At 40.0% G+C, this 16,132-nt stretch overlaps 1 protein-coding gene and 1 long non-coding RNA gene across 2 annotated transcripts in view; one reads left to right on the forward strand and one right to left on the reverse strand.

The window, feature by feature from the left end:
- Positions 1-1,151: 1,151 nt before the first annotated feature.
- LOC106912772 (NLR family CARD domain-containing protein 3-like) overlaps positions 1,152-16,132 on the reverse strand; it is a 46,310-nt gene continuing 31,329 nt past the window's right edge. The window contains exon 9 of the mRNA XM_088010831.1: positions 1,152-2,336. Within this exon, the coding sequence (XP_087866957.1) occupies positions 2,330-2,336 (7 nt within the window). The 3' untranslated portion in view covers positions 1,152-2,329. The remainder of the gene's footprint in view (positions 2,337-16,132) is intronic.
- Positions 14,162-14,718, forward strand: LOC148160430 (uncharacterized). The gene is made up of 2 exons (XR_015764842.1): positions 14,162-14,392; positions 14,493-14,718. It is a non-coding gene; the product is annotated as an uncharacterized LOC148160430 (long non-coding RNA).

Below are 16,132 nucleotides of genomic sequence, written 5' to 3' on the forward strand. Positions count from 1 at the left end.
ATTTAAATAACGATACGACGTATTTAGAGAATATTAGCTAAAGGTTTCAGCTAACATTTAAATAACAATTTGACGGTATTTAGAGAACATTAGCTTAAGGTTTTAGCTAACATTAAAATAACAATTTGACGGTATTTAGAGAATATTAGCTAAAAGTTTCAGCTAACATTTGAATAACAATTTGATGGTATTTGGAGAACATTAGCTAAAGGTTTTAGCTAACAATTTAAATAACAATTTGACGTATTTAGAGAACATTAGCTAAATGTTTTAGCTAACATTTAAATAACAATTTGACGGTATTTAGAGAATCTTAGCTAAAAGTTTTAGCTAACAATTTAAATAACAATTTGACGTATTTAGAGAACCTTAGCTAAAAGTTTAAGCTAACAATTTAAATAACGATATGACGTATTTAGAGAATATTAGCTAAAGGTTTTAGCTAACACTTTAACAATTTGACGGTATTTAGAGAATCTTAGCTAAAAGTTTTAGCTAACAATTTAAATAACAATTTGACGGTATTTAGAGAACATTAGCTAAAGTTTTCAACTAATGTTTAGGTAAACTTTGGCTAGTGTTCAGAGAATGCTTAACAGATGTTAGAAGTAACAGGTAGAATAGCTAACCTTTCAGCATTATTTGGAGAACATTAGCTAAAGGTTTCAGCTAACATTTAAATAACAATTTGATGGTATTAAGAGAACATTAGCTTAAGGTTTTAGCTAATATTAAAATAACAATTTGACGGTATTTAGAGAATCTTAGCTAAAAGTTTCAGCTAACATTTGAATAAAAATTTGATGGTATTTAGAGAACCTTAGCTAAAGCTTTCAACTAAAGTTTAGGTAAACTTTGGCTAGTGTTCAGACAATGCTAACCCTATGTTAGAAGTAACAGGTAGAATAACTAACCTTTCAGCATTATTTGGAGAAGATTAGATAAAGGTTTAAGCTAATATTTTAATAAAAATTTTGACGTTATTTAGAAAACCTTAGGTAAAAGTTTTAGCTAACATTTAAATAACAATTTGACGTTATTTACATAACCTTAGGTAAAAGTTTTAGCTAACAATTTAAATAATTTGACATTAGCTAAAGGTTTTAAAATGGTTGATGCAACACGTTCTGTAAAAATAAATTGCCTCAATATTTATTAACTGAGACTTAATGACTTTATTGCATTAATGTCTTCCAATCATGAATCTCAGCAGTTCATGGAAAAGGTTCACCACAAAATCAGTTCAAAAGCTCAGATCAACTGAACAGGAAGTTTCTGTTGTTACTAAATAAACCTCAATTATTTAGTAAACCTAAATAAACAAAGTAAAAATGAAACTTAAATATATTTTAATTTCTTTGTTGATCCTAATACAAAAAGCTAGACAGCATGAAGGATTAAAATAAAAGGTGCCGTTATTATATTTGTACAAAGAGCATTATTAAAATATTTATTAACCAAATAACCCATATTAGGTTAGGAGAAATATAAAAACATGAACCAATCAGCACATTATCCCAGTGATTCTCTGAGGTCTGAATAAATCAGTGAATCTCAGTAAAGAGCCTGATGTGACACATCGAGTCCTAAAGTTCTCTAGAAAACTCAAAACATGAAACATGGAGTTAAAAAAGTAAAAACCAAAACAGGCTGAGGAAAATTAAAGCTGAGGATCAATGAATATGATGCAAAACTTCATTATTTAAAGATTTTTAGAATGACTATAACAAAATAACAATATATACAGAATATTAAAATAATGTCCAGATAAATGCTGGATGTTCCTGAAAACTGCTCTAAGATCAGAGTTCCTGTGGGACATCCAGTTCTAAACTGGTTCAACTGGTTTCTGTGATGGAAGCTGAAGTTTCTCTGCAGTTTCCAGTAAAGCATCTTTTTATCTGTGGAGCTTTGAGGAACATTTTCCTGTCAACAGAAGAAGAAGCAGCAGAGAAAAGAGGTTTGAAGTGTCTTTTTGATTCAAAGCTGAACTGAAATGATTCCCATGTTTCCATCTCAGACCATTTCTGGTTCCAGGATGAAAATGAATCAGAGAGAAAAAAGATCAACTTTCCAGTTGAATCCAGTTCAGATCAAAACTCCATGAAGCCTCAAAATGGAGCCCAGTTTGAATCGGATCTTTATTGATCCAAAGAGACAAACAATATCAGACACTAAATGACAGACATGAGAAAATAAACAGGAGGAAAATCTTGGAGGTCAGAGGTCATCATCAGGATCCAGTCAGAGTCTCTTTAGACTCAAACTACTGCAGCTTCAACCTCTGAGGATCAGCAGGACACAGAGACCGTTCTCTACTTTACAGAGATCAGAACCTGCAGAGAGAAGAAGGAAGGAGAGATCAGATCAGTGAGTGTTTCCAGCCTCTCCAGCAGCAGTCAGTGACGCAGCACATCCAGTAGATGGTTTCCAGGCTGCAGTCAGACTGATCTCAGAGCTGTGACCAAGATGAACCTGATCACTTGTTTCCTGTTGAACTGAGAGAACAAGCAGATCTGAGATCAGATCTGCTGCTGCCACAGTTTGATGAATGAGGACCACTGTCTCTAGACATGTTGGACGGCTGGACGCTGGAGTCCAGCTGGACGTCCTGGAGACATGGACACAGCAACAACACTCATCTTCACACCAACACAAACACAGGAACACAGCAAGCTGCTGCTCCTCTGATTGGCTGATTGCTGTCTCTGTGTCCAATCAGGAAGCCTGAACCATTCTCCTCCCACTGAGAAGCTGCAGCTTTACTGGGAACACTGGAGCTTTGCTTTGATGCTAACTGGGTTTAGTTCAATATGCTGACAGCAGCTGGACTCACTACAAACATTTACTTACTGTAAAGTCTCTACAAAACACTTCAGCTGCTGAACATCTGAATCCTTCAGGTTGTTTCCTCCCAGGTTCAGTTCTGTCAGATGGAGGCTGTTGGACTTCAGAGCTGAGGCCAGAAAATCACAGCTGATCTTTGACAATCTGCATCTGATCAACCTGAATAAAGAATAAAAGATGAGCTGAAGCCAACAGGATGCAGGTGAACCAGTCCAACAGAACCAGTTAAAGATTCTCATGAATATTAAAGCCAACAAGCTGCTGCTTCAATAAAGACCTGCTGACTTCAGAACCAGAACCAGAACCTGGTACTGGGTCATGTTGTGTTGGAGGATTTTAGTCAGTAAAATCATTCCAGGTTCTGATCAAAGTGTTGAAGCATCAATCATTGATTATTGATTTGTTCCTGTCAGATTCCAGGAATTCACTTTTCTAGACTGGGTTGAATGACCTTTGACCTGCTTGACATGAGGGGGATTTCTACACACTGGGGGTCCGAATGCTGTCCTGTTCTGACCTCAGGTCAGCAGGTCCAACTCAGTTACACAGAGGGACTAAATTAAACTCTGGATCCAGGAACAAACTCAGAAAATATTTATTAGAACAGAAGATATGAACTTTGATTTATGATCAATTATAGATAATTATTCACTGAAATATTGATAATTATATAATAACATACAACAATGATTTCAGTCTGCAGCCTTCAGTCTGTAGAAAACCACAGAGCTCCTTCAGTCCAGAATCTCCCAGGTTGGATCCGTTCAGGTCCAGTTCTCTCAGATGGGTCGGGTTGGACTTCAGAGCTGAGAACAGAGACGTCCAGCTGGTCTCTGACAAACTGCAGATCCACAATCTGAATAAAGAATAAAAGATGAGCTGAAGCCAACAGGATGCAGTTAAAACTGAAATATGAACAAATAAATAATAAAATGTAGAAAATTAATTTCCCTGAATGTAAAAGAAACATGATGAACTGATTCTAACATCTGATCCAGTCAAACTGGTTAAAAGAGTCCAAACCAGCAGAACCAGAACATTTGATCAACAAAGAAACTCAAAGTTTTCTATGAGCAGCAGCCTGGATGAGGTGAGCTATTTCTGCTGGTTCCTGATCATCAGCTGGAGACCCGACTTGGTAACCGGATCAGAACCACTCAGTTTATTCATGAATGGCCTTGGGTTCTTCTTAAAGCTGCTGAAAGCCAATGGAGGCCATTATTTCCTAAGGAGACGTGACCTGATGAAGCTTCATCACAGAGACGAGGCTCCAACCGACTGACAGCTGTCAGACTGAAGAGGACGGTTCCTCTCTGACCCGGCCCAACAGAACCACAGCTTCAGGACAAAGTGAGGAACCTGCTGCTGCTGCAAACCTCACTGTCATTCAGTTCATCTAGATTTGCTTTTCTACAATCAGTCACTTCTTAGATGTTTCATTAATGATGGTTTGAACTGGTCAGTGTTTGTGGCTCGACTGGAGGAAAACATTTCATTCTGGATGTAAAGATGAGAATCAGAAATAAAACAATCTGAATCTTTACAAACCAAACTGAAACATCTCCATCGTTAATTAACTGCATTTGAATTATTTTACTCATTTTGTTCATCAGTCAGAAACATTTTAAAAACTGAAAAACAAAGTTCAATGATCTCAAAGTCTGAAATAAGAAAATCATTTATTTATAAGGTAAAATTGTTTGAAATTTGAATCTGACATTTAAAAATATTGTTTTTAAATATTACAACTAAATTATTAATTAAACTAAGGATTAAAGTATCAATGAATGATTTTATTGTATAAATAGAGAAAACAAACCTCAGTTTCTTCACTTTACTGACTGAACTCTGCAGGATCTCAGACACATTCTTCATTTCAGAGTCTCCAAAGGTTGTAAAACTGAAAGGGTTTCCTTCTAGTTTAATCTCACTTATTTCCAGTTCAGTCAGATCTGGGTTGGACTTCAGAGCTGAAGCCAAAACTTCACATTCAGCCTGTTGGATCTCACAGCCACCAAGTCTGTGATGAGAGAAGAAATAAATTCAGTTCTAATGAAATCAATCTGGATCATAAACAGATAAAATATGATAACAGTGATGTCATCATGATGTCATCATCTGATCAACATCTGATCTTCAGTTTACTGAGTTTGACCCGACAGAGAGTCTGTGCAGCTCCTGACTAAAGTCCAGGTTCTGGTTCTGGTTCTGGTCCAGGCTTCATGTCCTCAGACCTTCAGCTCAGTCAGATGTTGAAGATCTTCTATCATCTGTGAAGGAAAGTTCAGTTTCTCTGCAGCATCAGAGCCTCAAAGGAGCTGCAGCAGCTGATGAAGAGGCTGACTGAGCTGAATGAAGGAAACTACTGGAGATGATGGAGAGGAGGAGGAACTGCTCACAGCTCTGACAAGTCACACTGACTTGGACTAGACCGTTTGGCTCCTTGAGATCTTCCACCAAGCAGGAAGTGAGTTATAAATGAAGTGAGCAGAGCAGGAAGTCCAGCCTGCTGTGGACCTCTGGCATCTCTGGGTTTGTTTAGCCCATATCTGCTGCTGCAGCATCTAGAATCCTCCTCATCATTAATAATAGTAGTATATTCTATAGAAACGTGGCTCCCAGCAGCAGATTATTAAATGCTGCCACAGAGGGAACTGGGAGCAGACCAGACACATGATGCTCCCAGTTGTGTCTCCGTCCATCTGCTGGATTTGATGCTGTAACAAAGTAGAAAGTGGACAGTCGTCAACCTGCTTCAGCTAAAAGCTGCAGATTGTTCTGGTCGTCCTGCAGAGCAGCAGCAGAACCGGTCCTGCTGCTCCTTCAGGTCTGGACTGTCCTCTGTTGACCTGAGAGGAACTGGGACAAACTGGTTGGAAGAGGGACACGTGTCTCTGCAGTGGTCTGTCCATCGTCTCAGAGGAACAAAGGTTTGGATGTCAGAAGAAATTGTTGCTAAACTCCTAAAGAGCTGAAGAGCAAAACCCCTGGAGGAGACGGAGCGTTTGGGTCCAGCAGCATCTTCATGGTGAAGCAGTGAAAGTTCTCCAGAACTAAAGAGGCTGGGATGTCTAAAGAGCTGAAGCTCATGTCTCTGCAGGTCTTCATGGAGGACAGCTAACAGCTTCAACAAAGGCTGCAGATGAAGAGTTGATGAGGAAAATGGTTCCAGCTCTGGAAGCAGAGTTCTCAGAGCTTTGGGAGGATCTGACAGAAACTAGGACTTTTTCTGGAACCAGACAACAATCACCACATTTTGGTCTCAGTTACAAACTCAGAGGAAACTAGTGGAGGAGGAAGAGGAGAGGATGATGACGGGATGAAGAAGATCAACACTGTTCACAAAGTTTATAATTAATGCAACGGTTTATTTTAATGGTTCAACTTTCCATCAAACCTAAACAATTATTTTATAAAAACAGTCAAAGATCCTAAAAGGTGAATTATGGAGCAGCAGCTCAATGAGTGAAGAGAGTTTAAAGTTTAAAAAGTCTCTCTGGCTGATTGGATCTGAGAGGAAATAGACATTTTCCAGAGTTCAGGGTTTTCTATTCATTTCAACCTGAAAACTGATAAAAAGTTAAATATTTTTAAAAGATCAAAATGTGTAAAAACCAGAAGCTGCAGCTGTCCTGGATGAACTGAATGTTTAGATGTTTGAATGGCTGAAATCATCCAGAGGATGAAGGAAGTAGTTAAAGGCCAAAAACATCCAGAATCAACTTGAAGAAAGAAGAAGAAACAGGAGGACAATAGTGCTGAATCAGCATTCACACAATGAAAACATCTGGACTCACCGAGCCTTTCTGCAGTTCCTCACAGCTGGAACCAGTCTCTGTCGTCCATCTGATGATGTGTTGTACTTCTCCAGGTCCAACTCATCCAGAACCTCTGACATCTGCAGCATGAAGGCCAGAGCTGAACAGTCAGTCTCTGAGAGCTCCTTCCCTGAATCCAGCAGCCGTTGGATCTCCTGATAAAATGAGACGTCGTTCATCTCCACCAGACAGTAGAAGATGTTGATGCTTCTGTCAGGAGAGATTCTATCAGTGTTCATCCACTTCAGGTTGGTGATGATTCTCTGGATGGTTTCTGGACGGTTCTCTGTCTGACCCAGCAGATCCTCTAAGAGTCTCTGGTTGGACTCCACAGTGAGACCATGAAGGAAGCGGACAAACAGGTCCAGGTGGCCATTTTTACTGCTGAGGGATTTATACATGACTTCCTCCATGAACTCATCTAGAGATGTTTCATTGTATTCTTCTTCCAGGAACGTCTTGATGACCTCTGACCTCCTGCTGGTGAAGCAGTGGAGCATGTAGACGGCAGCCAGAAACTCCTGGATGCTCAGATGAACAAAGGAGTAGACGGAGATGTTGCGCGTTCCTCTCTCCGTTTTAAACATCTCAGTGAAAACTCCTGAGAACAACGCAGCATCTTCGATGTTGATGCCACATTTATCAAGATCTTTGTCATAGAAGACCAGGTTTCCCTCCAGCAGCTGATCTAGAGCCAGTCTTCCTAGAGACTCAATCAGCTTCCTGTTCTCTGGACTCCAGATATTTCTTGTCTTTCGTCCTCCATCAAACTTTTCCTCCTTGATTTTGAGCTGAACCAGCAGGAACTCTATGTACATCTCAGTCAGGGTCTTGGGCAGCTCTCCTCCCTCTCTGGTCTCCATCACATCCTCCAGAACTTTAGCAGTGATCCAGCAGAAAACTGGGATGTGACACATGATGTGGAGACTTTTTGATTTCTGGATGTGGGAGATGATCCTGCTGGCCTTCTCTTCATCACCTCTGAATCTCTTCCTGAAGTACTCCTCCTTCTGGGGGTCAGTGAACCCTCTGACCTCTGTTACCATGCCAATGCACTCAGCAGGGATCTGATTGGCTGCTGCAGGTCGTGTGGTTATCCAGAGGAGAGCAGAGGGAAGCAGTTTCCCCCTGATGAGGTTTGTCAGCAGAACATCCACTGAGCTGGACTCTGTAGCATCAGTCAGGATCAGATTATCATCAAAGTCCAGAGGAAGTCGACTCTCATCCAGACCGTCAAAGATGAACAGAACCTGGAACTTTTTAAAGCTGCGGATTCCTGCGTCTTTAATATCTTCAAAGAAGTGATGAATCAGTTCCACCAAGCTGAACTTTTCTTCTTTCACTACATTCAGCTCTCTGAAAGTCAATGGAAATATGAACTGGATGTTCTGGTTGGTTCTGCCCTCAGCCCAGTCCAGAGTGAACTTCTGTGTTAACAGTGTTTTCCCAATGCCAGCCACTCCCATGGTCATCACTGTTCTGATTGGTTGATCACTTCCAGGTTTAAAGATGTCTTCTCTCCTGATTGTTTCTTGTCTCCTGGATGCAGTTTCAATCCGTCTGACCTCATGTTCCTGGTTGACCTCTCTAGTTAACCCCTCTGTGATGTGGAGCTCTGTGTAGATGTGGTTCAGAAAGGTTTGATTTCCAGGTTCAGCGACGCCTTCAGAGAGACTCTGGAACTTCTTCTTCAAGTTTAACTTGAATTTCCGTTGACATTTTCCAGCTCCAGTCCCTGCATGGAGACAACACACTGTAAGGTCTGGACAGGCCACTGTAGCTGGGGAGAGTGACCAATGAAAACAGCAAACTGGGACACAATATTACGCAGCACTGGGTCAAGCCAGGGAACTGTTCTCTCCACTGTCCTGTTTACTCTTTACAAAGCGACTTCCAGTAGAAATCCAGGTTCTGCCCTAAGCAGAAGGATTCAGAGACACTTTGATAGTTGGTTGTTTAGGGATAAACAGGAAAAACTGTAGAAAAACCTTGGCAAGAACTTTTTGAACTTGATCTGCATCAAATGCCTGCAGCTCAGTTCAACAAGGAGACCTTCTAGCCACCTCTTCTGTCTGGATGCATGTAGATGGACGGTAGACAGTCGGAGAGTTCATGTCATGCAGATCAGCAGCAGTTTATCATTTACTGGCCCTCAATGTTGGCGCTGCTGCATCACAGGGTGAATTTGGTAGCTGTCTGTGTGTTTCTGAAGGTTCTTCATCTGCAGCTGAATGGAACATTTTTATGTACTGGGTGCAGGAATTAAAACTAAAATGGGTTTTTATCTTGTGCATTGCTGCCATGTTTGTTTTTTACAGTATTTTACGGTAAATATAAAGTTCCCAAAGTTTATATTTCATGAGCAGCACATCAGTCACCACAGGTGATGTTTAAATAAAAAAGCTGCTGAATCCAGAACGTCATTGAGCTCATGTGACTGTTTGATTAAGATTTTCTGTGTTTGTTCGTTTCTCTTGTTTGATTTCAGTTGAATTCATTTTCTCATGTAATCATGTTTTAATTATTCAACATAACAGCAGAATTGTTGTAGAAATCCTCTTACTGCTCTGCAGACGGTCAGCCAGCTCCTCCTGCTTCATCTTCCTCAGGAAGTTCAGGGTGATCTTCATCACCGCCTCTCTGCTGCTCCTCCTCTGCTCCTCATCCTCACTCTGACCCTCTGAGCATTCTGGGTCATCTGGACTCAGAACCTTTTGGATCTTCTTCAGCTCGTTCTTCACGAATGTGACAATGTTTTCCTCCAGCAGCTGGAACAGAATGAGAAGATATCAGACTAGATCTGAACATCAGGTCCATGTTGGACAGACTGACAGTCCTCTGGTCTACAGACTGAACAGAACCGATGTACAGACCAGAAATATGGAGTCCAGCTGTGTTTGGTGCTGCTGGACAGACGGATCAGTGGGAACCTCTGAGCTCTGCAGATCCTCTCTGTGGAGGAACCAGGACAAATGAACCAGAATCTGTCTGTCCACACAGAGACAACATTATAGGTGCATGGCCACTTCTAGTTAGATTTTCTATGTTACATTTTAATACCTTATGTATATGTGGCTCAGATTTGTATAGATAATCTATTCCAGAGTAGCTTTTGTGTGGATCTGAGTAAAATGTGTCGTCTCTCTTCTTGGGGTTGATATTTCTCCAAGCATCAATCAGACCAGCTCTTTAGTAATATTATTTAGCATTCTGGATGTCGTTGTCTGTGGCCCATAATCAGAAGAGTATCTAACTAATATATTATTTTAAACCGTATTAAAGTCTCCCCCCATCAGTTTCATTCCTTTTCCATCATCAGTTTTTATTCTGACTGTTTGTTTCAGGAAACTGTCCTTCTCCTCATAAACATTTATTACTCAAATTGTCATTTCTCCGATTCGTCCTACAATCATTACATATCTTCCTTCTTTATCCTTTTCCTCTTTTTCAACTTCAAACAAAATCCCTATTTTGAGTCAAATTGCTGCCTTTTCCAAATGAAACAGAAAATGTCTGACCTGCCCTCTCCCTTCTCATTTTCTGTGTTGGTTCTCCATCAGGTGTGTCTCCTGTAATAAAGCTGCTGTGCATCACCTGAGCCAATGCTGGGTAACCAACCACAGCCAACATTCAGTGAATCTTTAAGATCATTCATCCTGCCTGATGTCTCATTGAGCACTGAAGCAAAGAGACAGTAGAAAACAGGAGCAGGAAGAAAGACTTTTGAAGCTTTGAGTTTAAAAACCTTCTGCTTTAGTCTGTCTGTTATTACTGTTTGAAAGAAATGTGTTTTTATCTTCATTTATGTTCAAATCAGCTTAAGATGCAAAACTGCATGATCACAATCCAAGTAGATAAATGTTATGTTGTTGGTTAAATCTTGGATTTAACTAGAAAATAAAAAGTTTATGAAGAAACTTTTTAATTTCAAGGTTTTAGGGTTGAGTTTTGTTGTGGAGTTGGACAAAGTTTATCCCATGAATCAATCACTAGTCATCAATGTTAATAAATATCATGGAGCAGAAAATGGACGTATAATAAAGCCTCCTTTACTTTCTGCCTGTCTCCTCGTGTATCCAAGCCTAGAACCAGTCCTGCTCTGCAGAGTCACATGAACCAGATAGAAACTGGTTTCTTACTCTGGTTCTGATGGTCCAGGTTCAGGACTGAAGTCTGGAGGTTTATCTTTGGACCAGTCACTCCTCATGGAGGAACAGCTGGATCCTGGAGGTTCTGCTCTCCCTCTGTGGTTCTGACCTCTGAAACACAAACATGTTGTTATTCAGATCAATCAGTGAGAAACTGAGATAAAAACCAGAGAAGAAGCTCTGAACACAAACTGCTGCAGGTCTGAAGCTCCAGAGTGAAACATTCAGACTGATCTGTTGGTCAAACTGAACCTTCATTCAACTTTATTAGTTCAGTTCATTTCAGCAGCAAGGCAGTTCAAGGCGCTTTGCATAATAAAGACAGAAAGCTATAAAGAAAACACCAGGCATTCAACAACTGAACAGACATTATATTTGATGAGAGCATCACCAAAATCATAACCATCAAATATGTTGGTCACTGTTTCATTTATAATCAAAGCCACTAAAATCAGATGGTTTTTAGTCTGGAGTTAAAGAAATTCAGTGTTTCGACTCTTGTACAGTTTTCTGGAAGTTTATACAATTTAAACTTTGACAAACTCACCTGGTTCATCTTCTTGTAAAAATCAGTTTAGTGACGTGATTGAGACGAGAGACTAGTGATGGAAAAGTTACTACAGAGTAAAGAGTCAACTAGTTGCTGCAACATCCAGTTCAGAGACAATCTGAGTCGTTGCTCCTCACATTGTTGCTGGTTTTTGTTTCATTTTCATCATTTTTCATTCAAACTGATTTACTGACCAACATCCTTCATGTTTAACTTTAAATTAATGTGGAAGAAATTTAAGTTACTTTTGATCAAACACTGAAGATCAACCAGTTAATATCATCTATATTTTATCTCTATAGATTCACATGAACCAGATAGAAACTTGTTTCTTACTCTGGTTCTGATGGTCCAGGTTCATTACTGAAGTCTGGAGGATGATGTTTGGACCGGTCACTCCTCACAGACGGACTGATGGGTCCTGGAGGTTTTGCTCTGTCCTTCTTTAGATCCAGATCTTCCATCTTCAGTCAGCCTGAGAAAGAAACCAGAACCAATCAGACCAGTGGTCCAGGTCCAGTAAGTGTCCTGTGAAGCAGAAAGCTGGTTCCCATCAGGAGTTCAGAGGATCAGAGTGAATCAGATGAATGAACAAGTGAACATTTCCTATGAACTAGTGAACTTGTTTAGCTCCCACAGTGGACCTGAACGCATCATGACTCTATTGTAGCTCCGTATGGAGGGAGTCAGTGTGCAGAAGGTTCTGAAGGAGCAGCAGCTCAGGTCGGGTCCACAGCTCTCCTCCAGACAGAACCGGGTCCAGCTGGGATCTCAGCAACATGTCAGCCTCTGTGGTCATGTGAGCAGCTCAGCAGGATTTCCTCTCAGCTAATGCTGCTTTCAGGGACCACAGCATCCAGCTGAGGTACCAGCTGGACCCACTGCAAGGAATCATGGGTAATCAGCTGCTTCAATGAGGGGATGAAGCCCCCAAACACTCAGCGAGGCCCGATTCTTTCTGCTGCAAGGAGCAACAAGAGGTAAAAATTAAAAAAGACCAAAGTCAGTGAAGAGGAAGAGAGGAAATCTGTGGACTGGTTAAAGCCGGTTCTGATCCAGACAAGAGAAACATCAGTTTGTGATGAACCCAGACTGATGAGGGACGGAGTGATGTGTTTCACTTTCTGCTGACTTCAACAAGCAAAGAAACTAGTTTAAAACTGTTTTTGTTCTGATTTTTAGGTTAAAAAGATTCACAGAGAGTCCCTACAACAAGAACACTGATGTAAAAAGTTACATGAGGTTAACTTTTTTAGTTTAGTTCATTTAGGTTAGATTGAGAAGGTCGTTGCTGCACACTCCACTCAAACAGATCAGATTTAGATGCAGCTGTCATGGTGGACCACTTTATCTCTAAAGCACTTAAAATAAAACAGCAGCTGACCAAAGGGATGCAGGAAAATGAAAACAAATGATAAAATATAAGAAAAATAGAAATCAAACATCAGAAATACAAGTAGCAGTGCAGCATTAACCCTTGTGGGTGCAGGACTGAGGCAAACGTAGAGGTCTATGGAAAATGATGCAGGTTTTACGTGTGTGGGGTCGATTGGACCCCATTTCAACATACAAGGTGGAGACAAGGGTTTTAACCCTATAGCTCACTCAGGGTTAAAACCCAGAGAAATAAATGGGTTTTAAGTGAGTTTTTAAAAGTTGTATCATAGAGTTGATCATTCACCAGGTTAACTCTGCAGTTACTGAGCTGTGTTGTGGTCAAGACCACCTAACCCGAGACCAAGACAAGACCAAGACTTTTAGGGTCCGAGACCAAGACCAGCGGCCTGCGCTAAATGACACGATAAAATTTGAAATATTATCAAAATTGTTTCTCAAATTGATCTGAAAGATCCATATTCCCATAAAAACACCTAGATATTAAATACTTAATAAATTTTACCAATATTAAAGTGAAGTGCTGCAATCCGCTGTGGTCTCGTGCCATCCCTAAAAAGATAACGCCCATATTAGTCATGTCAGAAACCATCACTGTCTGCACCTTTAAACATAGTAATTGAGGCAATGCTCTGACGGTAAATAACGCTCAACTATGAACACTGACCAGGGAGCAACAAAGAAGTAACCAAGCACAAGGTGCTCACTGTGACTGTTTTCACCCTCTCTCCCGCTACATGAGGCCAGGTAGTCTGACACCATGGCAGACATGACAGCTGCCACTTTGAACAAAAACGATCATAGAGCAATGTGCATGCTTTTTCATTCTTGTGTTTTATTTGTCAATTAAAAAAATATCAATGCATATGATTAAATAATGATAGCTACTGCAGTGTACCCAAAGCATTACAAGAACAAAGAACGGCTCTCAGTGACCCTCCAGTCCTATTTTCTAAGTAAAGAGCCGTTCAGAAGAACCGGACTGTTCCTGAATATCACATCATTATATTGCAGACTTTTGGACACAGCGTTGTCCCATATCTGGGACAAGTCAGTCAACACCTCCGCACAATAATTAAGTGCAGTGAGTGACTTTTTTTCCATCACAAATGCTTAGTGTCTTTATACAGCTAGCTTAGCTAACATCACGTCAACGGAGCTTACCTTTCTTTGAGCTACTTTTCTAAGTGACGAAAAAAGTTAGACGTTTTCCCCACTGGCTGTGAAAATGAAGCGCTGCTGAGTTAGCAGTGCCCATTGGATTTCTTATGATTTATGCAGCGCTATTATATTACTGACGATTAGACAGACATCTTCTGCCACTCAAAGGAAACCACTGCGCATGTCCTGGAGCGCCGCGTTGCGAGTGAAGGGTGGGCAGGGGGAGTAACAGAAACACGTTATTGCCTGGATTTTAGTCGGTGCGTTTGGCATCCACGGAAAACAAAGATGTTAACAAAGAAACTGGACAGTATGCTGTACGCTTAGTGATATTTTCACAGTTGCGGTCTCGACTGATCTTGCAATAAAATGCCGAGTCCTCAGCGCCCGAGACCAAATGCCATCAAAAAATGGTCTAGAGACCAAGACCGATCTCGAGTACTACAACACTGTTACTGAGCTGTGTGTTTATGGTTTGTGTTATTTCTCTCATAATGTATCCTCACTTAGAATCACTTTATAAGCAGCAACGTCTCACAATAAAACATTTCATTGAATCTAATTCCTTTCCAGATCAGAGCACTGCTGTGGGGACCACACCCTATGAGAGACGAGGGACCCAGACCGAGGTGGCCGAGGCCCCGGGAAGCCTCGGAGGGTTTATCGGTCAGAAAGGCTCCAGAGAGCCGAGAGAGACTCGGAGGGACCCGGAGCGGCAATACTTACCTCTGTTAACAAGTCAACATGTTATTTCCACCCTCCGCTCAAAATGGAGGCTGACTTGAAGAAAAATAACAAAGTTAGTTTCAGTTTCTTTTTCCACAGAAAGTCACGTGACTTGTGTTTCCTTCTGCGTCCAGAATCAAAGTTTGATTCTGGACGCAGTTTCAGTTTACAAAGTGAAATAAATCTAGAATAAAGATAGAAAACTTTCGGTATTTCTGTTTTGCTGTTATTGAAGAAGATTTGGAGCTGAGCAGCTTTTTGTTCTGCAGAAAACCAGCAGAACAAACGAGTTTAACAGGTTTTTGATTGTGGATTATGAGCGCTCACTGCCCTCTGGTGGTCAACTATTGTAACTACAGATATTCCGCTACATACTAACCAGGTAATTTGTTTAACTTCATTTGTTCTCATTTTCACCTTTACCAGGTCAAATAAAATCAGCTTAAATTAATGTTTTTAAAGAGCCACTGCAGGGTTAATAAATGGAAAAGAAAATTAAACTTACTTAGTTAAAAATCCTCACAAAAAGAGGATGTCTGTAACTTTAAGAATCAAGCCTGAAAAAATATATAAACTATAAAAATGCGTAATTAAATCCAACCTGCTGAGATCAGAGCATTGAGCAGGATGAAAATGCTGCTCAATGCATTTTTTTTCCTAATGGGAAAAAAACTTAATATAAAAGTTAAAGTTTAAAATGTGACTAGTTAATATTACTTATTTAACTGCAATCTGTTGCATAACTGAATTCATCTGTGAATAAATGTATTACATGTACAACAACATCAAGGTGCAACTGCTAATATTATTTAAATACTTTAATCTGTTTTAAATGACTAGGAACAGGAAAGTTATACGGTGGTGGTGGAAAACCTCGGCAGAATTTAATTTCATGCTTCTAAATAAAAGTTTAAGGGTGGAAACAAGAAAAGTAAAATGCATTATTTAATATAAAGCTAACAGAGGATATGAACTCATTTCCATAGCTCTTAATGTGAAAGTATTCAAAAGAAGTGGAAGTGATGTGTAAATTCTCTAGCTTAATGGCATAGCTGTAGTTTCTTATCACCATAGACATCGTACTGATTGTTTTGAAAAACACAAACCGGAAGTGTCTTATTTGTCTTTAAATTTGTCTCAGTATATAATATAAATATTACTTAATAATGTTGTAATGTTATTTACACATTTAAAAGTATTATTTAGTAACTTACCAATAATTATCATTAACATAATATTAAAAATTATTCAATCTCCCGATAATTATAAAGGTTCTTTAAAACCCCAGCAACTTAGTCTTGCAAGAATATTTTACGCTTTCTTATTTTGTTTTACTGTTGGATCCACGAGCGCATCAGTGCATATTAATACATTTTAAAATATTAATTAAAGTGTGCAGTGTTGTGTAGCTGGTGCCCCCTCTCTTCCCTAGGGGGCAGCAGAGAGCAACATGTAGGCGATGGGAGGAAGAAGAGCTAGAAAAGTGT

Source organism: Poecilia mexicana, unplaced genomic scaffold, assembly GCF_051168715.1.
Source record: "Poecilia mexicana isolate PSO_F unplaced genomic scaffold, ASM5116871v1 scaffold_2, whole genome shotgun sequence".
NCBI lineage: Eukaryota > Metazoa > Chordata > Actinopteri > Cyprinodontiformes > Poeciliidae > Poecilia > Poecilia mexicana.